Source organism: Ranitomeya imitator, chromosome 3 (assembly GCF_032444005.1).
Source record: "Ranitomeya imitator isolate aRanImi1 chromosome 3, aRanImi1.pri, whole genome shotgun sequence".
Lineage (NCBI taxonomy): Eukaryota > Metazoa > Chordata > Amphibia > Anura > Dendrobatidae > Ranitomeya > Ranitomeya imitator.
In genome coordinates, this window is record NC_091284.1 from 149,047,473 (window position 1) to 149,074,144 (window position 26,672).

Consider the following 26,672-nt stretch of genomic DNA (forward strand, 5'->3'; position numbering starts at 1 on the left):
AATAAGTTTCTAAAGTCTGATTAGTTCGTTCCGTCTGGCCATTCGTCTGAGGATGGAATGCAGACGAAAAGGACAAATCAATGCCCATCTTAGCACAGAACGTCCGCCAAAATCTAGACACAAACTGGGATCCCCTGTCAGAAACGATGTTCTCCGGAATGCCATGCAGACGGACCACGTTTTGAAAAAACAGAGGGACCAACTCAGAGGAGGAAGGTAACTTAGGCAAGGGTACCAGATGAACCATCTTAGAAAAGCGGTCACACACAACCCATATGATGGACATTTTTTGAGAGACAGGGAGATCCGAAATAAAGTCCATGGAAATGTGCGTCCAAGGCCTCTTCGGGATAGGCAAAGGTAACAACAATCCACTGGCCCGAGAACAGCAAGGCTTAGCCCGAGCGCAAACTCCACAAGACTGCACGAAAGAACGCACATCCCTCGACAAGGAAGGCCACCAAAAAGACCTGGCCACCAAGTCTCTAGTACCAAATATTCCAGGATGACCTGCCAACACAGAAGAATGGACCTCGGAGATGACTCTACTGGTCCAATTATCCGGAACAAACAGTCTTTCCGGCGGACAACGATCAGGTTTATCCGCCTGAAACTCCTGCAAAGTACGTCGCAAGTCTGGGGAGACAGCCGACAAAATCACCCCATCCCTAAGGATACCAGTGGGCTCAGAATTTCCAGGGGAGTCAGGCACAAAACTCCTAGAAAGAGCATCCGCCTTCACATTCTTTGAACCTGGCAGGTATGAAACCACAAAATTGAAACGGGAGAAAAACAGTGACCGACGAGCCTGTCTAGGATTCAGACGCTTGGCAGACTCAAGGTACATCAGATTTTTGTGATCAGTCAAGACCACCACACGATGTCTAGCACCCTCAAGCCAATGACGCCACTCCTCAAATGCCCACTTCATGGCCAAAAGCTCCCGATTACCAACATCATAATTCCGTTCAGCGGGCGAAAATTTTCTAGAAAAGAACGCACATGGCTTCATCACTGAGCCATCGGAGCTTCTCTGTGACAAAACCGCCCCCGCTCCGATCTCGGAAGCATCGACCTCAACCTAAAAAGGAAGCGACGTATCTGGCTGACGCAACACAGCAGCAGAAGAAAACCGGCGCTTAAGTTCCTGAAAGGCCTCCACAGCCGCAGGAGACCAATCAGTAACATCAGCACCCTTTTTAGTCAAATCCGTCAAAGGCTTAACAACACTAGAAAAATTAGTTATGAAGCGACGATAAAAATTAGCAAAGCCCAAGAACTTCTGTAGACTCTTAAGAGATGTAGGCTGCGTCCAGTCACAAATAGCCTGAACCTTGACGGGATCCATCTCAATAGTAGAAGGGGAAAAAATATACCCCAAAAAAGAAATCTTCTGGACTCCAAAGAGACATTTAGAACCCTTTACAAACAAGGAATTGGCCCGCAGGACCTGAAACACCTTCCTGACCTGCTGAACATGAGACTCCCAGTCATCAGACAAAACCAAAACATCATCCAAATACACGATAATAAATTTATCCAGATATTCACGGAAAATATCGTGCATAAAAGACTGGAAGACAGAAGGAGCATTAGAAAGTCCAAAAGGCATCACCAAATACTCGAAATGGCCCTCAGGCGTATTAAATGCGGTTTTCCACTCATCACCCTGCCTTATCCGCACAAGATTATACGCACCCCGAAGATCAATCTTAGTGAACCATTTAGCCCCCTTAATGCGAGCGAACAAATCAGTCAACAATGGCAAAGGATACTGATATTTGACTGTAATCTTATTCAAAAGACGATAATCTATGCAAGGCCTCAAGGAACAATCTTTTTTGGCCACAAAAAAAAACCTGCTCCCAAAGGGGATGAAGATGGACGGATATGTCCCTTTTCCAAGGACTCCTTAACATAATTCCGCATAGCAGTATGCTCTGGCACTGACAGATTGAACAAACGACCTTTAGGGAATTTACTGCCGGGAATCAAATCTATAGCACAATCGCAATCCCTGTGAGGAGGAAGCGAACTGAGCTTAGGCTCCTCAAAAACCTCCCGATAATCAGACAAAAATACCGAAACCTCAGAAGGAGTAGATGAAGCGATAGAAATCGGAGATGCATCATCATGAACCCCCTGACATCCCCAGCTTAACACAGACATTGTTTTCCAGTCCAGGACTGGGTTATGAGTTTGTAACCATGGCAGACCAAGCACTAAGACATCATGTAAATTATACAGTACCAGGAAGCGAATCACCTCCTGATGAACGGGAGTCATACGCATGGTCACTTGTGTCCAGTACTGAGGTTTATTCATAGCCAAAGGTGTAGAGTCAATTCCTTTCAAAGGAATAGGAACTTCCAGAGGCTCCAGGCTAAACCCACAGCGATTGGCAAATGACCAAACCATAAGACTCAGGGCAGCGCCTGAATCTACATAGGCATCGACGGAAATGGATGATAATGAACAAATCAGCGTCACAGACAGAATGAACTTAGACTGTAAAGTACCAATGGCAACAGACTTATCAACCTTTTTTGTGTGTTTAGAGCATGCTGATATAACATGAGCTGAATCACCACAATAAAAACACAATCCATTTTTCCGCCTATAATTTTGCCGTTCACTTCTGGACTGAATTCTATCACATTGCATTATCTCAGGTGCCTGTTCAGAAGACACCGCCAAATGGTGCACAGGTTTGCGCTCCCGTAAACGCTGATCAATCTGAATAGCCATAGTCATGGACTCATTCAGACCTGTAGGCGCCGGGAACCCCACCATAACATCTTTAATGGCCTCAGAAAGGCCATCTCTGAATTTTGCAGCCAGAGCGCACTCATTCCACTGAGAAAGCACCGACCACTTCCGAAATTTCTGACAATATATTTCTGCTTCATCTTGCCCCTGAGAGAGAGCCAATAAAGCTTTTTCAGCCTGAATCTCTAGGTTAGGTTCCTCATAGAGCAAACCCAATGCCAGAAAAAACGCATCCACATTGAGCAACGCAGGATCCCCTGGTGCCAATGCAAATGCCCAATTCTGAGGGTCACCCCGCAGGAAAGATATAACAATCTTGACCTGCTGAGCAGGGTCTCTGTTATGTTTGCTAATGACAGGTGTTATGAAGGCAATCCAGAAACACAGTGTGCTTAGCGATCAGAGCGCACACAGTGATCTGACAAATACCCAAAAATACAAGAACGAGCTCTGAGACGTGGAAACTCTGTAGACTGCACACCTGATCCTATCCTAAACACAACTAAAAGCGGCTGTGGATTGCGCCTAACAACTACCTAGGCAACTCGGCACAGCCTAAGAAACTAGCTAGCCTGAAGATAGAAAAATAGGCCTGACTTGCCCCAGAGAAATTCCCCAAAGGAAAAGGCAGCCCCCCACATATAATGACTGTGAGTAAGATGAAAAGACAAAACGTAGGGATGAAATAGATTCAGCAAAGTGGGGCCCGATATTCTAGGACAGAGCGAGGACAGTAAAGCGAACTTTGCAGTCTACAAAAAACCCTAAAGCAAAACCACGCAAAGGGGGCAAAAAAAACCACCGTGCCGAACTAACGGCACGGCGGTACACCCTTTGCGTCTCAGAGCTTCCAGCAAAACAAAAGACAAGCTGGACAGAAAAAAAGCAACAAAAAAGCAAAAAGCACTTAGCTATACAGAGCAGCTGGTCACAGGAACAATCAGGAGAAGCTCAGATCCAACACTGAAACATTGACAAGGAGCAAGGATAGCAGCATCAGGCAGAGTTAAGTAATGAAGCAGTTAACGAGCGCACCAGAACACCTAAGGGAGGAAGCTCAGAAGCTGCAGTACCACTTGTGACCACAGGAGTGAATTCAGCCACAGAATTCACAACAGTACCCCCCCTTGAGGAGGGGTCACCGAACCCTCACCAGAGCCCCCAGGCCGACCAGGATGAGCCGCATGAAAGGCACGAACAAGATCGGAAGCATGAACATCAGAGGCAAAAACCCATGAATTATCTTCCTGAGCATAACCCTTCCATTTAACCAGATACTGGAGTTTCCGTCTAGAAACACGAGAATCCAAAATCTTCTCCACAATATACTCCAATTCCCCCTCCACCAAAACCGGGGCAGGAGGCTCAACAGATGGAACCATAGGTGCCACGTATCTCGGCAACAACGACCTATGGAATACATTATGTATGGAAAAGGAGTCTGGGAGGGTCAAACGAAAAGACACAGGATTGAGAACCTCAGAAATCCTATACGGACCAATAAAACGAGGTTTAAATTTAGGAGAGGAAACCTTCATAGGAATATGACGAGAAGATAACCAAACCAGATCCCCAACACGAAGTCGGGGACCCACATGGCGTCTGCGATTAGCGAAAAGTTGAGCTTTCTCCTGGGACAATATCAAATTGTCCACTACCTGAGTCCAGATCTGCTGCAACCTATCCACCACAGAATCCACACCAGGACAGTCCGAAGACTCAACCTGTCCTGAAGAGAAACAAGGATGGAACCCAGAATTGCAAAAAAATGGAGAAACCAAGGTAGCCGAGCTGGCCCGATTATTAAGGGCGAACTCAGCCAACGGCAAAAAGGACACCCAATCATCCTGGTCTGCAGAAACAAAACATTTCAGATATGTTTCCAAGGTCTGATTGGTTCGTTCGGTCTGGCCATTAGTCTGAGGATGGAAAGCCGAGGAAAAGGATAGGTCAATGCCCATCCTACCACAAAAGGCTCGCCAAAACCTTGAAACAAACTGGGAACCTCTGTCAGAAACAATATTCTCAGGAATGCCATGCAACCGAACCACATGCTGAAAGAACAAAGGTACCAAATCAGAGGAGGAAGGCAATTTAGCCAAGGGCACCAGATGGACCATTTTAGAAAAGCGATCACAGACCACCCAAATGACTGACATCTTTTGAGAAACGGGAAGGTCAGAAATGAAATCCATCGAAATATGTGTCCAAGGCCTCTTTGGGACCGGCAAGGGCAAAAGCAACCCACTGGCACGAGAACAGCAGGGCTTAGCCCTAGCACAAATCCCACAGGACTGCACAAAAGTACGTACATCCCGTGACAGAGATGGCCACCAGAAGGATCTAGCCACTAACTCTCTGGTACCAAAGATTCCAGGATGACCAGCCAACACCGAACAATGAAGTTCAGAGATAAGTTTATTAGTCCACCTATCAGGGACGAACAGTTTCTCTGCTGGACAACGATCAGGTTTATTCGCCTGAAATTTTTGCAGCACCCGCCGCAAATCAGGGGAGATGGCAGACACAATGACTCCTTCCTTGAGGATACCCGCTGGCTCAGATAAACCCGGAGAGTCGGGCACAAAACTCCTAGACAGAGCATCCGCCTTCACATTTTTAGAGCCCGGAAGGTACGAAATCACAAAGTCGAAGCGGGCAAAAAATAACGACCAACGGGCCTGTCTAGGATTCAAGCGCTTGGCAGACTCGAGATAAGTCAAGTTCTTATGATCAGTCAATACCACCACGCGATGCTTAGCTCCTTCAAGCCAATGATGCCACTCCTCGAATGCCCACTTCATGGCCAGCAACTCTCGATTGCCCACATCATAATTACGCTCAGCGGGCGAAAACTTCCTGGAAAAGAAAGCACATGGTTTCATCACTGAGCAATCAGAACCTCTCTGTGACAAAACCGCCCCTGCTCCAATCTCAGAAGCATCAACCTCGACCTGGAACGGAAGAGAAACATCTGGCTGACACAACACAGGGGCAGAACAAAAACGACGCTTCAACTCCTGAAAAGCTTCCACAGCAGCAGAAGACCAATTAACCAAATCAGCACCCTTCTTGGTCAAATCGGTCAATGGTTTGGCAATGCTAGAAAAATTACAGATGAAGCGACGATAAAAATTAGCAAAGCCCAGGAACTTTTGCAGACTTTTCAGAGATGTCGGCTGAATCCAATCCTGGATGGCTTGGACCTTAACTGGATCCATCTCGATAGTAGAAGGGGTAAAGATGAACCCCAAAAATGAAACTTTCTGCACACCGAAGAGACACTTTGATCCCTTCACAAACAAAGAGTTAGCACGCAGGACCTGAAAAACCATTCTGACCTGCTTCACATGAGACTCCCAATCATCTGAGAAGATCAAAATGTCATCCAAGTAAACAATCAGGAATTTATCCAGATACTCACGGAAGATGTCATGCATAAAAGACTGAAACACAGATGGAGCATTGGCAAGTCCGAACGGCATCACTAGATACTCAAAATGACCCTCGGGCGTATTGAATGCAGTTTTCCATTCATCTCCTTGCCTGATTCTCACCAGATTATACGCACCACGAAGATCTATCTTAGTGAACCAACTAGCCCCCTTAATCCGAGCAAACAAGTCAGATAACAATGGCAAGGGATACTGAAATTTAACAGTGATCTTATTAAGAAGGCGGTAATCAATACACGGTCTCAGCGAACCATCCTTCTTGGCTACAAAGAAGAACCCTGCTCCCAGTGGTGATGACGATGGGCGAATATGTCCCTTCTCCAGGGATTCCTTCACATAACTGCGCATAGCGGCGTGTTCGGGCACGGATAAATTAAATAATCGACCTTTAGGGAATTTACTACCAGGAATCAAATTGATAGCACAATCACAATCCCTATGCGGAGGTAGAGCATCGGACTTGGGCTCTTCAAATACATCCTGATAATCAGACAAGAACTCTGGGACCTCAGAAGGGGTGGATGACGAAATCGACAAAAATGGAACATCACCATGTACCCCCTGACAACCCCAGCTGGATACCGACATGGAATTCCAATCCAATACTGGATTATGGGTTTGTAGCCATGGCAACCCCAACACGACCACATCATGCAGATTATGCAACACCAGAAAGCGAATAACTTCCTGATGTGCAGGAGCCATGCACATGGTCAGCTGGGCCCAGTATTGAGGTTTATTCTTGGCCAAAGGTGTAGCATCAATTCCTCTCAATGGAATAGGACACCGCAAAGGCTCCAAGAAAAACCCACAACGTTTAGCATAATCCAAATCCATCAGATTCAGGGCAGCGCCCGAATCCACAAACGCCATGACAGAAAACGACGACAAAGAGCATATCAAGGTAATGGACAGAAGGAATTTGGACTGTACAGTACCAATGACGGCAGACCTAGCGGACCGCTTAGTGCGCTTAGGACAATCAGAAATAGCATGAGTGGAATCACCACAGTAGAAACACAGACCATTCAGACGTCTGTATTCCTGCCGTTCAACTCTAGTCATAGTCCTATCGCACTGCATAGGCTCAGGTTTAACCTCAGGCAGTACCGCCAAATGGTGCACAGATTTACGCTCGCGCAAGCGTCGACCGATCTGAATGGCCAAAGACAACGACTCATTCAAACCAGCAGGCATAGGAAATCCCACCATGACATCCTTAAGAGCCTCAGAGAGACCCTTTCTGAACAAAGCTGCCAGCGCAGATTCATTCCACTGAGTGAGTACTGACCATTTCCTAAATTTCTGACAATATACTTCTATATCATCCTGACCCTGGCACAAAGCCAGCAAATTTTTCTCAGCCTGATCCACTGAAGTAGGCTCATCGTACAGCAATCCGAGCGCCAGGAAAAACGCATCGACACTACTCAATGCAGGGTCTCCTGGCGCAAGAGAAAATCCCCAGTTTTGAGGGTCGCCGCGCAAAAAAGAAATAATAATCAAATCCTGTTGAATAGGATTACCAGAAGAATGAGGTTTCAAGGCCAGAAATAGCTTACAATTATTTTTGAAACTTAGAAACTTAGTTCTATCTCCAAAAAACAAATCAGGAATAGGAATTCTTGGTTCTAACATAGATTTCTGATCAATAGTATCTTGAATTTTTTGTACATTTATAACGAGATTATCCATTGAAGAGCACAGACCCTGAATATCCATGTCCACACCTGTGTCCAGAATCACCCAAATGTCTAGGGGGAAAAAAAAATGAACAAAGAGCAGAAAAAAAAAAAAAAATGATGTCAGAACTTTTTCTTTCCCTCTATTGAGAATAATTAGTTTTGGCTCCTTGTACTGTTATGTTTGCTAATGACAGGTGTTATGAAGGCAATCCAGAAACACAGTGTGCTTAGCGATCAGAGCGCACACAGTGATCTGACAAATACCCAAAAATACAAGAACGAGCTCTGAGACGTGGAAACTCTGTAGACTGCACACCTGATCCTATCCTAAACACAACTAAAAGCGGCTGTGGATTGCGCCTAACAACTACCTAGGCAACTCGGCACAGCCTAAGAAACTAGCTAGCCTGAAGATAGAAAAATAGGCCTGACTTGCCCCAGAGAAATTCCCCAAAGGAAAAGGCAGCCCCCCACATATAATGACTGTGAGTAAGATGAAAAGACAAAACGTAGGGATGAAATAGATTCAGCAAAGTGGGGCCCGATATTCTAGGACAGAGCGAGGACAGTAAAGCGAACTTTGCAGTCTACAAAAAACCCTAAAGCAAAACCACGCAAAGGGGGCAAAAAAAACCACCGTGCCGAACTAACGGCACGGCGGTACACCCTTTGCGTCTCAGAGCTTCCAGCAAAACAAAAGACAAGCTGGACAGAAAAAAAGCAACAAAAAAGCAAAAAGCACTTAGCTATACAGAGCAGCTGGTCACAGGAACAATCAGGAGAAGCTCAGATCCAACACTGAAACATTGACAAGGAGCAAGGATAGCAGCATCAGGCGGAGTTAAGTAATGAAGCAGTTAACGAGCTCACCAGAACACCTGAGGGAGGAAGCTCAGAAGCTGCAGTACCACTTGTGACCACAGGAGTGAATTCAGCCACAGAATTCACAACAGGTCTCCAGAGGAGCGAGATTTCAAGGAAAGAAACAACTTGCAATTGTTCCTAAAATTCAGAAAACTAGATCTATCTCCAGAAAAAAACTCTGGGACAGGAATTCTAGGTTCAGACATAGGCGTATGTACAACAAAATCTTGTATATTTTGAACCTTAGCAGCAAGATTATTCAGGCTGGAAGCCAAACTCTGGACGTCCATGATAAACAGCTGAGGTCAGAGCCATTCAAGGATTAAGAGGAGGAAAGAAGCAGTCAAGCTGCAATTAAGGCTAGGCAGCAAACACTGAGGAGGAGAAAAAAAAAAAAAAAAACTTCCTCAGACTACTTTTCCTCCTACTTCAGCCAAAACGATGACCAATTTTTTCTGGCCGGCTATACTGTCATGATCCCAATGGCAGGGGATCACAAAAGGACAAGCACAAAAACAAAACAAGCTCTAGGGTGATGGAACCTGAGCTGACCGCGATCCTGAACCTAAACACACAACTAGCAGTAGCCGGGGAACGTGCCTACGATGATTCCTAGACGTCTCGCGCCAGCCGAAGGATTAACTTCCCCTATAAGAAGAAACACAGACCTCACTTGCCTCCAGAGAAACACCCCACAGAAATAGCAGCCCCCCACATGTAATAACGGTGAAATGAGAGGAAAGCACATACGTAGTTATGAAAATAGAATCAGCAAAAATGAGGCCCGCTAAAGCTAGATAGCAGAGGATACAAAAGTGAACTGCGCGGTCAGCGAAAAACCCTTCAAAAAACCATCCTGAAATTACTTGAACTCATGTGCCAACTCATGGAACATGAGGAGTAATTTCAGCCCACTAGAGCAACCAGCAGCAAGGAATCACATCTCTGCAAGCTGGACTAAGACAAAAATTAAGCAAAACGTGGAACAGGAAAATCAAAACTTAGCTTGTCCTGAAGATAACAGACGCAGGGAGCAGAGGTAAAAAGACACGCTGATTACATTGATAGCCGGCGAGGAAATGACAAAAAAGCCAGGTTAAATAGGAAACTCCCATAACCTGATGGAACAGGTGGACACCAGAGACCGCAGAGAACACAAGTCACCCAGTACCATCAGTAACCACCAGAGGGAGCCCAAAAACAGAACTCACAACAGTCTGGTGACCCGTGTGTCATCATGATAACATCAGCTCACCATGGCGCAGGGTTTCCGATCCAAAGGCAGAGGGGCTATCAACCCTGAGTGGATGATTTACTGATACTATTTTGGGGTAGATACAATGTTTTGATAAGTTCTTATTCAATTTTAATGCAATGATGCGGTGCCCATTAACTAATCGGATTAGTTTACCGTATTTTATATTTTCATAGTTCAGATGTTTATGAGTTCATCGATATCAAATATGTGTACTTTTGAGGCAAAAGGGGGATGAGTTGAACTGTTTTTTCATATTTTCAAAAAAATGTTTTCACTTTTTACTGTATTTATTAGTCCCCTTATTGGACTTAAAGCTGAGATCACCTGATCGCTTGTACTATACATAACAGTGCCAGAGACTGCCATGTACAGTGAAAATCATGATCTCCTATCTGCACCAGCCAAACGCTAGCTTTCACAGAAGAATCGTCATGACAATGTCACACACAGTGTAGGAAAGACTAAGTGCAACACGAAGGGATGAGGGGAAGGGAGCCCATCGCTAGGGAAGGGAGGAGTGGAGACCCCTAGGCAGATCTAAAGTCACCTTGTCTGTCCTAAACATCCCTGCATAGGTTCTGCACCAATCCCCGAGCAGGAACCTAATCCCTGGCAATAAACCCTACCTAGGGAAAGACGGGGTTGCACTAGTCAATCTCCACTACCACTAAATACAGCTGGGATAGATGAACAAGGGGATCACTCATCTTGAGTACACTCAGAGATGTAACACAGAAGTCCTTCAGCAACACTAAAGAGAAAGATAGCCTACTGCTATAGCTCCAAGCCTCAACAGGGGGAAAGGGAAATATCACTGGCAATTCTCAGCTGGCTGGGAGTCTATAAACAATGAAGGGAAAATAATGGGGAAAACATCAGCTCACCATCTGTTGCAGCACCTTGCCGGATGAAGTAACATCGTCCAGAGCTGTCTTCCCCCACCTTTTTGTATTTGCCAGGAGCCTATAAATACCCAGGTCCAGGTGTGTCAATTAGAGCTAAAGAAAGGTTTCCACAAGAGTCAGAAGGGTTAAGAAGGTGTCTGCAAAGCCAAATGCAGAGATCTTCTGCAGATAGATGCAGTGCGACTGTCTGCAGCTTCTGACGTACCCATGACAAGCACGGTGGTCTTCTGTAGACCCCCAGCTGTCATGGCAACCCATCAGCATCCCTCAATCACGTCATGGGTGCATTGATGTGCTCGTGGAATGGCACGCCCCCTGCCAGAGCATGTTAGATGCCACTGTCAGAGGTTGATAGCAGCATATAAAAGTTCGGAAAACTGTTAAAGGCAGACGATGGCTGAATCAAAAATGCAGACATGATGGGGCTTAATTTATGAAGAAATTCCTCTTGACAGAGTCCCTTTAAAGAGACCTTTTAAACAAATCACTGTTTAAAAACTAACCCAGAATTTAAGACTGTTCAGACTTGAATTGAGATTTTGGGTTTATTACAAAAACCATGATGTTTCCCAGATTTATCGACAGACACTGTTCTTTCTGATGGTGTACTTTTATTCATTTAAGTAGTGTTTATTTTTTCGTTATCCTCTATATGTGTAATGTATTTTCCATCACAATTTATTTAACAGAATTAATGGTGACACTGCATTTACTTAGCTTCTTATAGATGGCACTAATTGCAGTGAAAGTAAGAGCATGACTTGCATATAAAAAAAGCTGATATAAACCTACGATCCATTGTTTGAATATAAGTATTTGCAATTTGATTGACTAAATTTATGAGAGACCGATCTAAGTCATATCAAAAGTATTCAATATAGTTCTGCTTGTCTTTAAGGTTCAAAATATGGAAGAAACTGTTTCCGCAAGTTCCTAGACCATCAATGAAATTGTTTGATCAAGTTCAGCAAAATGGAAAATCAGTGGGTAGATTTGAACCATTTCAAATTTGGTTGCTTTTAACATTATACTATATTTTTTCTTTTGAAGTACAGTGATATTTCGGACTATAAGACGCACCAGACCATAAGACGCACCCCAAATTTGGGGTGAAAATTGCAGAAAAAAAGATTTTTTATAAGATGGGGGTCCGTCTTATTGTCCGAATGTACAGTATCTTACCTGAGGGCTGGCGGTGGCAGAGCAGGGTCACAGGAGGCATGGTGTCGGCAGAGGTGGGGTGATGCGGTGTGGCGTGCACCTGAGCAGGGTCTCTTCCTGCTTAGGTGGGCGATGCCACGGCCTGGTGTCCATGGGAGGGTTGCAGCAGTGATTATCAGCAGAGGTGCTGAGATGAGGAGGTGCTGGGATGAGGAGGTGCTGGGATGAGGAGGTGCTGGGATGAGGAGGCGCAGTGAGAGGTATGGCGTGAGAGGGGTCCCTTTCCCCGGTGAGGTGAAGCAGCAGCCCGGTAAGCAGCAGAGTCGGGTGAATCCTGTTGTTATCGGTGGGGTCGGCCATCTTCCTGAAGCCGCGCGTGCGCAGATGAAGCGCTCTGCTTCCCGGGGCTTCAGGAAAATGGCCGCGGGAGGCCGCGCGTACGCAGATGGAGATCGCGTCGGCCATTTTCCTCTTCATCAGGCCGCCCCCACCGATAACAACAGGATTCACCCGGTTCTGCTGCTTACCGGGCTGCTGCATCACCTCACCGGAGAAAGGGACCCCGCTTACTGCGCTTCCTCATCCCCGCACCTCTGCCGCCATGGTAAGCCTGCATTGCGACTATTAGATGCACCCCCAATTTTCCCCCCTTTTTTGGGGGGGAAAAAGTGCGTCTTGTAGTCCGAAAAATACGGTAATAGAGATTCAATTTACTATTATTAGAATGTATTCTCTGACAATTGAATTTACTTTATTATGTTTTGGGATTCGGTGAGATCCAAGTACATAATAAACGTAAAAAAGTAGAAAAAAAATGAAACAATACTTAACTCGTGTCCCAACTTCGCTGCTCACTGTCCACCATATGGTAAACGCCACCTCTTCTTACCACCACCATGCACTGAATCTCCAGGCATCTTTAAGCTATGCTGGATCTTCTGGACATGACTAGGCCTTTGACGTTCTTTTGCTTGTGCAGGGATGTGTAGTGCCTTGTTATGGCTGGAATTCCTTGCCTAGAGAGTACATTGTAAGGTCACGAGTTACGACACATGTCATGAAGTCAAACCATCACCTCAACTTTACAACATGCATGAGCAAAGACGTCCCAAGCCCAGTCATAGACCAGGAGATCCAGCCTGGAGTACCCATGATAAGATCACATAGCATCTCATGACATAATCACAACACCCAACCTTTCAACGCATACTGTATATACTAAAACGTCTCATCAGGCATAGTGGCGGACAGAAGTCCTGCCCTAGAATGCGCATCCTAAGGAACAGCAAATTTCTGCTCATAACAAGCAGGGCCGGTTTTAGGCAAAGTGGGGCCCTAGGCAAATATTTAAAATGGGGCCCCAAATGCTAACATATTGCACCATCAAACAGAAACATTGTGGTTGTAGCTACATGCGCTGATTTAAGGCCACTAAACGAGTGTGATTAACAATATTGAAGTCATTCGCCGCTTGTTTCCAGCCTCTTTACACTGGCTGAGGAATAATGATGGGGACAGAATGATCACTAGTAAATCAATCTGTCCCCGTACAGTATCATCTTAGCAGCATATCTGCAGTTTTAACTGGGCGATGTGCTGATGAGAACAATGATTTTTGTTCCGGCATATACTGTACATACATACACCGTACATACACACAGATACACATACCGTACATACATACACAGACATATACCTTACATGCACACATACAGTTATATACACATATAGTATACACATACCGTACATACAGGCTCGGACTGGCCCACCGGGGAACCGGAGGATCCTCCGGTGGGCCCTGGTACTGACACCTGCTGGCAGGGCCTCCCCCCGCTCCAGAACCCCCGCCGCCGCCGCCCGCCTTGAATACTCACCCTGCTTCAGCGATGGTCTCGGCGTCTGCACTGCAGCTCATCCTGAACGAGCGGTCACGTGACACCGCTCATTAAGATCATGAATATGCGCATATTCATGATTTTAATGAACGGTGTCACATGACCGCTCAAGCAGGAAGAAGGTGCTGCGCCGGCGCCGCCGCCTGGAGTCGGGACAGAGCGCGAGGGATGTCGGCACGGCCGTGCAGTGGGACAGGTGAGTACTGTATGAGGGACGGGGGGGATGAAGGAGGACATAAGCCGGCGCGCCGAGCAGGAGCGGTTGCGGAGAGAAAAGCCTGCATACAGGGGGGAATATAAGCCATGCAGGGGGGAATATGAGCCATGCAGGGGGGAATATAAGCCATGCATACAGGGGGGAATATAAGCCATGCATACAGGGGGGAATATAAGCCATGCATACAGGGGGGATTACAAGCCATGCATACAGGGGGGATTACAAGCCATGCATACAGGGGGGAATATAAGCCATGCATACAGGGGCGGACTATGAGCCATGCATACAGGGGCGGACTATGAGCCATGCATACAGGGGCGGACTATAAGCCATGCATACAGGGGGGAATACAAGCCATGCATACAGGGGGGAATATAAGCCATGCATACAGGGGCGGACTATGAGCTATGCATACAGGGGCGGACTATGAGCCATGCATACAGGGGCGGACTATAAGCCATGCATACAGGGGGGAATATAAGCCATGCATACAGGGGTGGAATATGAGCCATGCATACAGGGGCGGACTATGAGCCTTGCATACAGGGGGGAATATAAGCCATGCATACAGGGGCGGAATATGAGCCATTCATACAGGGGGGGGATATGAGCCATGCATACAGGGGCGGAATATGAGCCATGCATACAGGGGCGGACTATGAGCCTTGCATACAGGGGGGAATATAAGCCATGCATACAGGGGCGGAATATGAGCCATTCATACAGGGGGGGGGTATGAGCCATGCATAGGGGGTGGGGAATATGAGCCATGCATACATGGGGAGATATGAGTCATGCATACAGGAGGGGGTAATATGAGCTATGTATATGGGATAGGAGGGAGATGAGCCATGCATACAGGAGGGGGGTCATTATACAGTATTGAGCATCATGTGTGGCCGTTATACAGTATGGAGCATCATGTGTGGCCAATGGACATTATACAGTATGGAGCATCATGTGTGGCCGTTATACAGTATGGAGCATCATTTGTGGTCACTATACAGTATTGAGCATTATGTGGGATCATTATACAGTATGGAGAACTGTGTGGCCGTTATACACTATGGAGCACTATGTGTTGGTGGTCATTATACAGTATGGAGCACTGTCTGGCCATTATACAGTATGGAGCAATGTGTGGCCATTATACACTATGGAGCATCATGTGTGGCCCTTATACAGTATGCAGCATCATGTGGCCGTTATACAGTATGGAGCATCATGTGTGGTGGCCGTTATACAGTATTGAGCATCATGTGTGGCCATTATACAGTATGGAGCACTGTGTGGCCATTATACAGTATGGAGCATCATGTGTGGCCATTATACAGTATGGAACACTGTGTGGCCATATTTTTGTTTGCTTATAATTATTGTCAGGGCCGGTTTTAGGCAAAGTGGGGCCCTAGGCAAATATTTAAAATGGGGCCCCAAATGCTAACATATTGCACCATCAAACAGAAACATTGTGGTTGTAGCTACATGCGCTGATTTAAGGCCACTAAAGGAGTGTGATTAACAATATTGAAGTCATTCGCCCATTGTTTCCAGCCTCTTTACACTGGCTGAGGAATAATGATGGGGACAGAATGATCACTAGTAAATCAATCTGTCCCCATACAGTATCATCTTAGCAGCATATCTGCAGTTTTAACTGGGCGATGTGCTGATGAGAACAATGATTTTTGTTCCGGCATATACTGTACATACATACACCGTACATACACACAGATACACATACCGTACATACATACACAGACATATACCTTACATGCACACATACAGTTATATACACATATAGTATACACATACCGTACATACAGGCTCGGACTGGCCCACCGGGGAACCGGAGGATCCTCCGGTGGGCCCTGGCACTGACACCTGCTGGCAGGGCCTCCCCCCGCTCCAGAACCCCCGCCGCCGCCGCCCGCCTTGAATACTCACCCTGCTCCAGCGATGGTCTCGGCGTCTGCACTGCAGCTCGTCCTGAACGAGCGGTCACGTGACACCGCTCATTAAGATCATGAATATGCGCATATTCATGATTTTAATGAACGGTGTCACATGAACGCTCAAGCAGGAAGAAGGTGCTGCGCCGGCGCCTCCGCCTGGAGTCGGGACAGAGCGCGAGTGATGTCGGCATGGCCGTGCAGTGGGACAGGTGAGTACTGTATGAGGGACGGGGGGGATGAAGGAGGACATAAGCCGGCGCGCCGAGCAGGAGCGGTTGCGGAGAGAAAAGCCTGCATACAGGGGGGAATATAAGCCATGCAGGGGGGAATAGGAGCCATGCAGGGGGGAATATAAGCCATGCATACAGGGGGGAATATAAGCCATGCATACAGGGGGGAATACAAGCCATGCATACAGGGGGGAATATAAGCCATGCATACAGGGGCGGACTATGAGCCATGCATACAGGGGCGGACTATGAGCCATGCATACAGGGGCGGACTATAAGCCATGCATACAGGGGGGAATACAAGCCATGCATACAGGGGGGAATATAAGCCATGCATACAGGGGCGGACTATGGGCCATGCATACAGGGGCGGACTATGAGCCATGCATACAGGGGCGGACTATAAGCCATGCATACAGGGGGGAATACAAGCCATGCATACAGGGGGGAATATAAGCCATGCATACAGGGGCGGACTATGGGCCATGCATACAGGGGCGGACTATGAGCCATGCATACAGGGGCGGACTATAAGCCATGCATACAGGGGGGAATATAAGCCATGCATACAGGGGTGGAATATGAGCCATGCATACAGGGGCGGACTATGAGCCTTGCATACAGGGGGGAATAAAAGCCATGCATACAGGGGCGGAATATGAGCCATTCATACAGGGGGGGGATATGAGCCATGCATACAGGGGCGGAATATGAGCCATGCATACAGGGGCGGACTATGAGCCTTGCATACAGGGGGGAATATAAGCCATGCATACAGGGGCGGAATATGAGCCATTCATACGGGGGGGGGATATGAGCCATGCATAGGGGGTGGGGAATATGAGCCATGCATACATGGGGAGATATGAGTCATGCATACAGGAGGGGGTAATATGAGCTATGTATATGGTATAGGAGGGAGATGAGCCATGCATACAGGAGGGGGGTCATTATACAGTATTGAGCATCATGTGTGGCCGTTATACAGTATGGAGCATCATGTGTGGCCAATGGACATTATACAGTATGGAGCATCATGTGTGGCCGTTATACAGTATGGAGCATCATTTGTGGTCACTATACAGTATTGAGCATTATGTGGGATCATTATACAGTATGGAGAACTGTGTGGCCGTTATACACTATGGAGCACTATGTGTTGGTGGTCATTATACAGCATGGAGCACTGTCTGGCCATTATACAGTATGGAGCAATGTGTGGCCATTATACACTATGGAGCATCATGTGTGGCCCTTATACAGTATGCAGCATCATGTGGCCGTTATACAGTATGGAGCATCATGTGTGGTGGCCGTTATACAGTATTGAGCATCATGTGTGGCCATTATACAGTATGGAGCACTGTGTGGCCATTATACAGTATGGAGCATCATGTGTGGCCATTATACAGTATGGAGCACTGTGTGGCCATATTTTTGTTTGCTTATAATTATTGTATATAAAACAGTGTGATCAGCAGTGCTAAATGGCTGAAGTTGGGACGTGGATATGGGTGTGACTAGTTGTGAAATGGGTCTGGTCAGAGGCGTGGCCTAAAATTTCCCGCGGCGCACTACGCGCGCAGCAAACTTTATACCTCCTTCCCTTCTTCAAAAGTTGGGAGGTATGGTACCACATTTGCCAGATCACGGCAAGTGCCGCAAATCCCATAGGGAATGAATGAGGCCGAAGGCAGTGTTGCCGTAAGTGATCTGTTACGCGGCAGATGCAGAAAAACTGCCCAATATGCTGCAAAATGCGACTTTCACATCAGCGATTCTTGCCAAAGTCACTGCCAAAAGGGGAGGCAGCGCTAAAAGTGCCTAGGGCAGCAGAAACTCTAAATACGGCCCTGGGGGGCTACATTATATTCTGTGAGGGGGCTACCCCAACCCTTGCTACATTATTAAGACGAACTACCTTATATTATACCCTGATATTAGGGCTTTTTACCGCACAATTGGTGGTCTTGTATCTATTTCTATGTAGCTACATAGTGGGCCCCAAGAATGATTTTCTCTGGTGGGCCCAAGGTGCTCCAGTCCGACGCTGCGTACATACATACACCGTACATACACACAGATACACATACTGTACATACATACACAGACATATACCTTACATGCATACACACATACAGTTATATACACATATAGTATACACATACCGTACATACATACACCGTATATACACACAGATACACATACCGTACATACATACACAGACATATACCTTACATGCATACACACATACAGTTATATACACATATGGTATACACATACCGTACATACATACACCATACATACACAAAGATACACATACCGTACATACATACACAGACATATACCTTACATGCATACACACATAGTTATATACACATATAGTATACACATACCGTACATACATACATACACCGTACATACACACAGATACACATACCGTACATACATACACAGACATATACCTTACATGCATACACACATACAGTTATATACACATATAGTATACACATACCGTACATACATACACCGTACATACACACAGATATACATACAAATACAGTATAAGCAAACACATACATATACCTTACATGCACACAGATAAGTATACATATACCGTCATAAATACACATACCGTACATACACACATGCATATACCGTACATTCACACAAATACAGTACATACATATACCATACATACACACAGATACACATACATATACCATACATACATACACATACCTTACATGCATACACACACATATACTGTACATACACAGATAGTTATATACACATATAGGACACACTGTTGTGAATTCTGTTATCGAACTCCCTCCTGTGGTCATGAATGGTACTTCGGCGAGTTCTGTCCATGGACTCCCTCTGGTGGCTGTGAGTGGAGCTGCTGCTTCTGAGGTTCCTTCCACAAGTGACTCAGTTTATTCTTTGGCTGGCTGCTCTATTTAACTCCACTCAGATCGTTACTCCATGCCAGCTGTCAATGTTCTTGTACTGGTTCAGTTCGGTCTTGGATCTTTCTGGTGACCTGTCTACTCCAGCAGAAGCTAAGTCCCTGCTAGTTTATTATTTGTTCATTGTTTTCTTGTCCAGCTTGCTATCATGATTTTGCCCTGCTAGCTGGAAGCTCTGGGATGCAGAGTGGCACCTCCGCACCGTGAGTCGGTGCGGAGGTCTTTTTGCACACTCTGCGTGGTCTTTTTGTAGTTTTTTGTGCTGACCGCAAAGATACCTTTCCTATCCTCAGTCTGTTTAGTAAGTCTGGCCTCCCTTTGCTGAAACCTGTTTCATTTCTGTGTTTGTGACTTTCATCTTAACTCACAGTCAATATATGTGTGGGGCTTCCTTTACCTTTGGGGAATTTCTCTGAGGCAAGGTAGGCTTTATTTTCTATCTCTAGGGCTAGTTAGCTCTTAGGCTGTGAAGAGGCGTCTAGGGAGAGTCAGGAACGCTCCACGGCTAATTCTAGTGTGTGTGATAGTATTAGGGATTGCGGTCAGAAGAGCTCCCACTTCCCAGAGCTTGTCTTTTGTTAGTTTAACCATCAGGTCTTTTCGGGTGCTCCTAACCACCAGGTCCATAACAACACACATACCGTACATACATATACCATACATACACCCAAATACACATACCGTACATATATATATATATATACACCGAACATACAGATACACATACATGTACCATACATACACACATATAGTATATACACATAGTATACACATACCATACACACATATACATACACATATACTGTATGTACATGCACATAAACATACATATATACCATATATCCAAAGAAATTTATTGCACATACACAGATACACACAGATACTGTACATACATACACACATAGACATACACATACCGTACATGCATACACACACAGCCATACAAATATACCATACATACACACATATGCCGTACATACATACACAGATATACAGACAGATAGAAACATACACACAGATGCACACACACATACATACATACAAGCACATATATACACACATACTAATCTTGTATAGGTGATCAGATGAGCCCTGGATGAGGTCACATAGTTCAGTTGCAGAGGGCTGCAGACCCCACTGTGGGGGATGGGGCACAGAGCAGACAGCACTGATATCAGCCCCCTGGTTCTACCTGCTGTCCCGTGCAGTGAGCCTCCTCCTCCATCTCTTCACAGTGAGGAGACGCTGCAGCCTGCCGGGGACAGAACAGTGGAGGGAGCAGAAGACCCCCTAAGGCTCTCTTCCTCCACTGTTGTCTCTATGTGCTGTGCGGTGGGGCACCTCACCTGACTGTAGGGGTGGGTACTCACGATTGGGACGCGCCATGCAGGAGGACAGCAACCAGTGAGCACTCTCCTCAGTCTGGTCATGGGGAGGTAAGGAAAGCGTTCATTGGCCAGCGTCTCTCCCTGCATGACACGCCCCCTTTTTGATCTCCTGCACTTCGCGCCCCGCTCTCTCCCTCGCACTGGGTGTTCCATCATTATAGGAGGGAGTGAGAGGGGCCCGATCCTGCATAATACCGGGCCTGCCTGCAGGGGCCCCCCCTCCACCGCTGGGCCCTGGAGCAGTGCCATCAGCAGTGTGTCCGCCCCTGGCTGGGGGCCCCTAGGGCAGCGGGGGCCCTAGGCAGCTGCCTTGTCTGCCTGCCCCTAACGCCGGCCCTGATAACAAGGCATGTGCAGGGACATCTCTGACCTGCTCATAGAAATCACAGCCTAGTATGAAGCTCTCCAGTGTTTTAACGCATGGCAGTGGTAAGAAGAGGCATCAGCCAGCCACCATTTTGATGAGTAATCATGAAGCGAATTACAAAAAATCTGGAGAATATGGATTTGTGCAGAATGTGGTAAAGAAACTTTCTTTACCTTGGCCATGTCTTAGAGCTTGTGCTCTATAGCCTGGTGCTTCTTGGCACTCCAGGGAGGTTGCAGTTCTGAAATATATCAGCCCTGGAGAATAATGGGATGGTGGTCGATTGACATTTGATTTTTCTGAAATCTTTGTCAGTTAATGTGTAAACAGATGATGTAAAAAAAGAATTAAGTCTACGTTCACATTAGCGTCGCGTCGCCGTTGCGTCGGCGACGCAGCGGCGACGCACGGAAAAACGTGCGCAAACGCGCGCAAAAACGCGCACGTTTTGCGACGCGTGCGTCGTTTTTGACGAAAATCGGTCGCACAGAAAATGCTACATGTAGCGTTTTCTTGTGTCCGACGCTAGCGTCGGAAACGACGCACGTGGCGAAAAACGCCACCAAAACAACGCACGCGTCCCCTATGTTAAACATAGGGGCGCGTCGCCGCTGCGTCGCCGACGCAACAGCGACGCACATTAGCGTAACGCTAATGTGAACGTAGCCTAACAAGAACCATTTTATCGCATGATGTCCTCTGTAAAATAAATAATGCAGTAGTCAGCTCACTATTGTTAGAGAATTTTGAACTACAACATTAATATCCCACAGAGCAATTGGTCATGTATCAGAAACATTGAGGGGAAAATCCAGTAACACAAAATTTCTGTGCAATGATTACAGTATTTGGTGAAGCATAATTCCCTCTTGGATGGCTATTCGGGGATAAACCCAAACGTGCTATAGCACTTTAGTTGATATACTGTAACAGTATCATAGCATAGTATTTGGTCATATTTTGTTATGGAGCTAAGACTTTGTTCACATGTGCATCATGGTTTGTATTGTATAATGAAAGTCAACAATTTTTTTACAAGTATATGCTATCTACTGTATCACCGAACATGGTATAAACCAAGTCTGAAAAGATCTTATACAGTAGAGTCTAACCTGTACATAGATATAAGGGAATCTGTGTCCATAAAAACATTTATTGAACCCATACATACAGTGTAAGTCCTTACAGTTGTTATAAGCACTTCAACAGTTTTATCTACCGATTGCAACAATTCGTATCATATAGCGCATGTTAGTGCTATACACGTAACCAAAACTGTCTTCTTTGGTTTCAGGTGCAAAAAGAGTCTGAAATGGAAATCAAATTCATGGAAAAAGACAAAGAAGAATTTATATGCACAGATGTGACTGAAATGCCAGAAAATCTTTAAACCTTGAATAAAAATTTAAAAATGTGTGTGAGATTTAAAAAGACTGGTAATAAACTGGAATTTTGCTTTAAAAAGTCAGTTCTTAGGCTAAGTTCACTGTTATGGCTGGCAATCAGGCAACACAGCGTGCAGTAATCAGCGCACATACAGAGATCTGGCAATAACCAAAAACAATAGGACGAGCTCTGAGACGTGGAATCTCTGTAGACTGCAGTACCTGATCTATCCTCACACAACTATAAGCAGCAGTGGATTGCGCCTATCAACTACCTATGCAACTCGGCACTGCCTGAGGAGCTGACTAGCCTGAAGATAGAAATACAAGCCTGACTTACCTCAGAGAAATACCCCAAAGGAATAGGCAGCCCCCCACATATAATGACTGTTAGCAAGATGAAAAGACAAACGTAGGAATGAAATAGATTCAGCAAAGTGAGGCCCGATATTCTAGACAGAGCGAGGATAGCAAAGAGAACTATGCAGTCTACAAAAAACCCTAAAACGAAAACCACGCAAAGGGGCAAAAAAGACCCACCGTGCCGAACTAACAGCACGGCGGTGCACCCCTTTGCTTCTCAGAGCTTCCAGCAAAAGTTAATAGCAAGCTGGACAGAAAAAACAGAAAACAAACTAGAAGCACTTATCTAGCAGAGCAGCAGGCCCAAGGAAAGATGCAGTAGCTCAGATCCAACACTGGAACATTGACAAGGAGCAAGGAAGACAGACTCAGGTGGAGCTAAATAGCAAGGCAGCCAACGAGCTCACCAAAACACCTGAGGGAGGAAGCCCAGAGACTGCAATACCACTTGTGACCACAGAAGTGAACTCAGCCACAGAATTCACAACAGTACCCCCCCCTTGAGGAGGGGTCACCGAACCCTCACCAGAACCCCCAGGCCGACCAGGATGAGCCACATGAAAGGCACGAACAAGATCTGGGGCATGGACATCAGAGGCAAAAACCCAGGAATTATCTTCCTGAGCATAACCCTTCCATTTGACCAGATACTGGAGTTTCCGTCTAGAGACACGAGAATCCAAAATCTTCTCCACAATATACTCCAATTCCCCCTCCACCAAAACAGGGGCAGGAGGCTCCACAGATGGAACCATAGGTGCCACGTATCTCCTCAACAACGACCTATGGAATACATTATGTATGGAAAAGGAGTCTGGGAGGGTCAGACGAAAAGACACCGGATTGAGAATCTCAGAAATCCTATACGGACCAATAAAACGAGGTTTAAATTTAGGAGAGGAAACCTTCATAGGAATATGACGAGAAGATAACCAAACCAGATCCCCAACACGAAGTCGGGGTCCCACACGGCGTCTGCGATTAGCGAAAAGCTGAGCCTTCTCCTGGGACAAGGTCAAATTGTCCACTGCCTGAGTCCAGATCTGCTGCAACCTGTCCACCACATAATCCACACCAGGACAGTCCGAAGACTCAACCTGTCCTGAAGAGAAACGAGGATGGAACCCAGAATTGCAGAAAAATGGAGAGACCAAGGTAGCCGAGCTGGCCCGATTATTAAGGGCGAACTCAGCCAACGGCAAAAATGACACCCAATCATCCTGGTCAGCGGAAACAAAACATCTCAGATATGTTTCCAAGGTCTGATTAGTTCGTTCGGTCTGGCCATTAGTCTGAGGATGGAAGGCCGAGGAAAAAGATAGGTCAATGCCCATCCTACCACAAAAGGCTCGCCAGAACCTCGAGACAAACTGGGAACCTCTGTCAGAAACAATATTCTCAGGAATGCCATGTAAACGAACCACATGCTGGAAGAACAAAGGCACCAAATCAGAGGAGGAAGGCAATTTAACCAAGGGCACCAGATGGACCATTTTAGAAAAGCGATCACAGACCACCCAAATTACCGACATTTTTTGAGAAACGGGAAGGTCAGAAATGAAATCCATCGAAATATGTGTCCAAGGCCTCTTCGGGACCGGCAAGGGCAAAAGCAACCCACTGGCACGTGAACAGCAGGGCTTAGCCCTAGCACAAATTCCACAGGACTGCACAAAAGCACGCACATCCCGTGACAGAGATGGCCACCAGAAGGATCTAGCAACCAACTCCCTGGTACCAAAGATTCCTGGATGACCGGCCAGCACCGAACAATGAAGTTCAGAGATAACTATACTAGTCCACCTATCAGGGACGAACAGTTTCTCGGCCGGACAACGATCAGGTTTATTAGCCTGAAATTTCTGCAACACTCTCCACAAATCAGGGGAGATGGCAGACACAATGACTCCTTCCTTGAGGATACTCGCCGGCTCAGATAACCCCGGAGAGTCGGGCACAAAACTCCTAGACAGAGCATCCGCCTTCACATTTTTAGAGCCCGGAAGGTATGAAATCACAAAATCAAAACGAGCAAAAAATAACGACCAACGGGCCTGTCTAGGATTCAAGCGCTTGGCAGACTCAAGATAAGTAAGGTTCTTATGATCAGTCAAAACCACCACACGATGCTTAGCACCCTCAAGCCAATGACGCCACTCCTCGAATGCCCACTTCATGGCCAGCAACTCTCGGTTGCCCACATCATAATTACGCTCAGCAGCAGAAAATTTCCTGGAAAAGAAAGCACATGGTTTGAACACTGAGCAACCAGAACCTCTTTGTGACAAAACCGCCCCTGCACCAATCTCAGAAGCATCAACCTCGACCTGGAACGGAAGAGAAACATCAGGTTGACACAACACAGGGGCACAGCAAAAACGACGCTTCAACTCCTGAAAAGCTTCCACGGCAGCAGAAGACCAATTAACCAAATCAGCACCCTTCTTGGTCAAATCGGTCAATGGTCTGGCAATGCTAGAAAAATTACAGATGAAGCGACGATAAAAATTAGCAAAGCCCAGGAATTTCTGCAGACTTTTTAGAGATGTCGGCTGAGTCCAATCCTGGATGGCCTGAACCTTAACCGGATCCATCTCGATAGTAGAAGGGGAAAAGATGAACCCCAAAAATGAAACTTTCTGCACACCGAAGAGACACTTTGATCCCTTCACGAACAAGGAATTAGCACGCAGTACCTGGAAAACCATTCTGACTTGCTTCACATGAGACTCCCAATCATCTGAGAAGATCAAAATGTCATCCAAGTAAACAATCAAGAATTTATCCAGATACTCACGGAAAATGTCATGCATAAAAGACTGAAAAACAGATGGAGCATTGGCAAGTCCGAACGGCATCACCAGATACTCAAAATGACCCTCGGGCGTATTAAATGCCGTTTTCCATTCATCTCCCTGCCTGATTCTCACCAGATTATACGCACCACGAAGATCAATCTTAGTAAACCAACTAGCCCCCTTAATCCGAGCAAACAAGTCAGAAATCAATGGCAAGGGATACTGAAACTTAACAGTGATCTTATTAAGAAGGCGGTAATCAATACACGGTCTTAGCGAACCATCCTTCTTGGCTACAAAAAAGAACCCTGCTCCCAATGGTGACGACGATGGGCGAATATGTCCCTTCTCCAGGGACTCCTTCACATAACTGCGCATAGCGGTGTGTTCAGGTACGGACAAATTAAATAAACGACCTTTAGGGAATTTACTACCAGGAATCAAATCGATAGCACAATCACAATTCCTATGCGGAGGTAGGGCATCAGACTTGGACTCTTCAAATACATCCTGAAAGTCCGACAAGAACTCTGGGATGTCAGAAGGAATGGATGACGAAATAGACAAAAATGGAACATCACCATGTACTCCCTGACAACCCCAGCTGGTTACCGACATAGAGTTCCAATCCAATACTGGATTATGGGTTTGTAGCCATGGCAACCCCAACACGACCACATCATGCAAATTATGCAGTACCAAAAAGCGAATAACTTCCTGATGTGCAGGAGCCATGCACATGGTCAGCTGGGCCCAGTACTGAGGCTTATTCTTGGCCAAAGGTGTAGCATCAATTCCTCTCAACGGAATAGGACACCGCAAAGGCTCCAAGAAAAATCCACAACGTTTAGCATAATCCAAATCCATCAGATTCAGGGCAGCGCCTGAATCCACAAACGCCATGACAGAATATGATGACAAAGAGCACATTAAGGTAATGGACAAAAGGAATTTGGACTGTACAGTACCAATAACGGCAGAGCTATCGAACCGCCTAGTGCGTTT

General features: G+C 46.1%; 1 protein-coding gene across 2 annotated transcripts in view; it reads left to right on the forward strand.

Moving 5' to 3' along the window:
* Nucleotides 1–22,537, forward strand: part of LOC138673015 (granulocyte-macrophage colony-stimulating factor receptor subunit alpha-like) — a 108,869-nt gene extending 86,332 nt beyond the window's left edge. The window contains exons 10-11 of one of the 2 annotated variants that reach the window (XM_069761547.1): nucleotides 11,835–11,919; nucleotides 22,416–22,537. In XM_069761547.1, the coding sequence (XP_069617648.1) occupies nucleotides 11,835–11,919; nucleotides 22,416–22,511 (181 nt within the window). In that variant the 3' untranslated portion in view covers nucleotides 22,512–22,537. The remainder of the gene's footprint in view (nucleotides 1–11,834; nucleotides 11,920–22,415) is intronic. The other variant, XM_069761548.1, reaches the window with a different exon arrangement.
* Nucleotides 22,538–26,672: the final 4,135 nt, after the last annotated feature.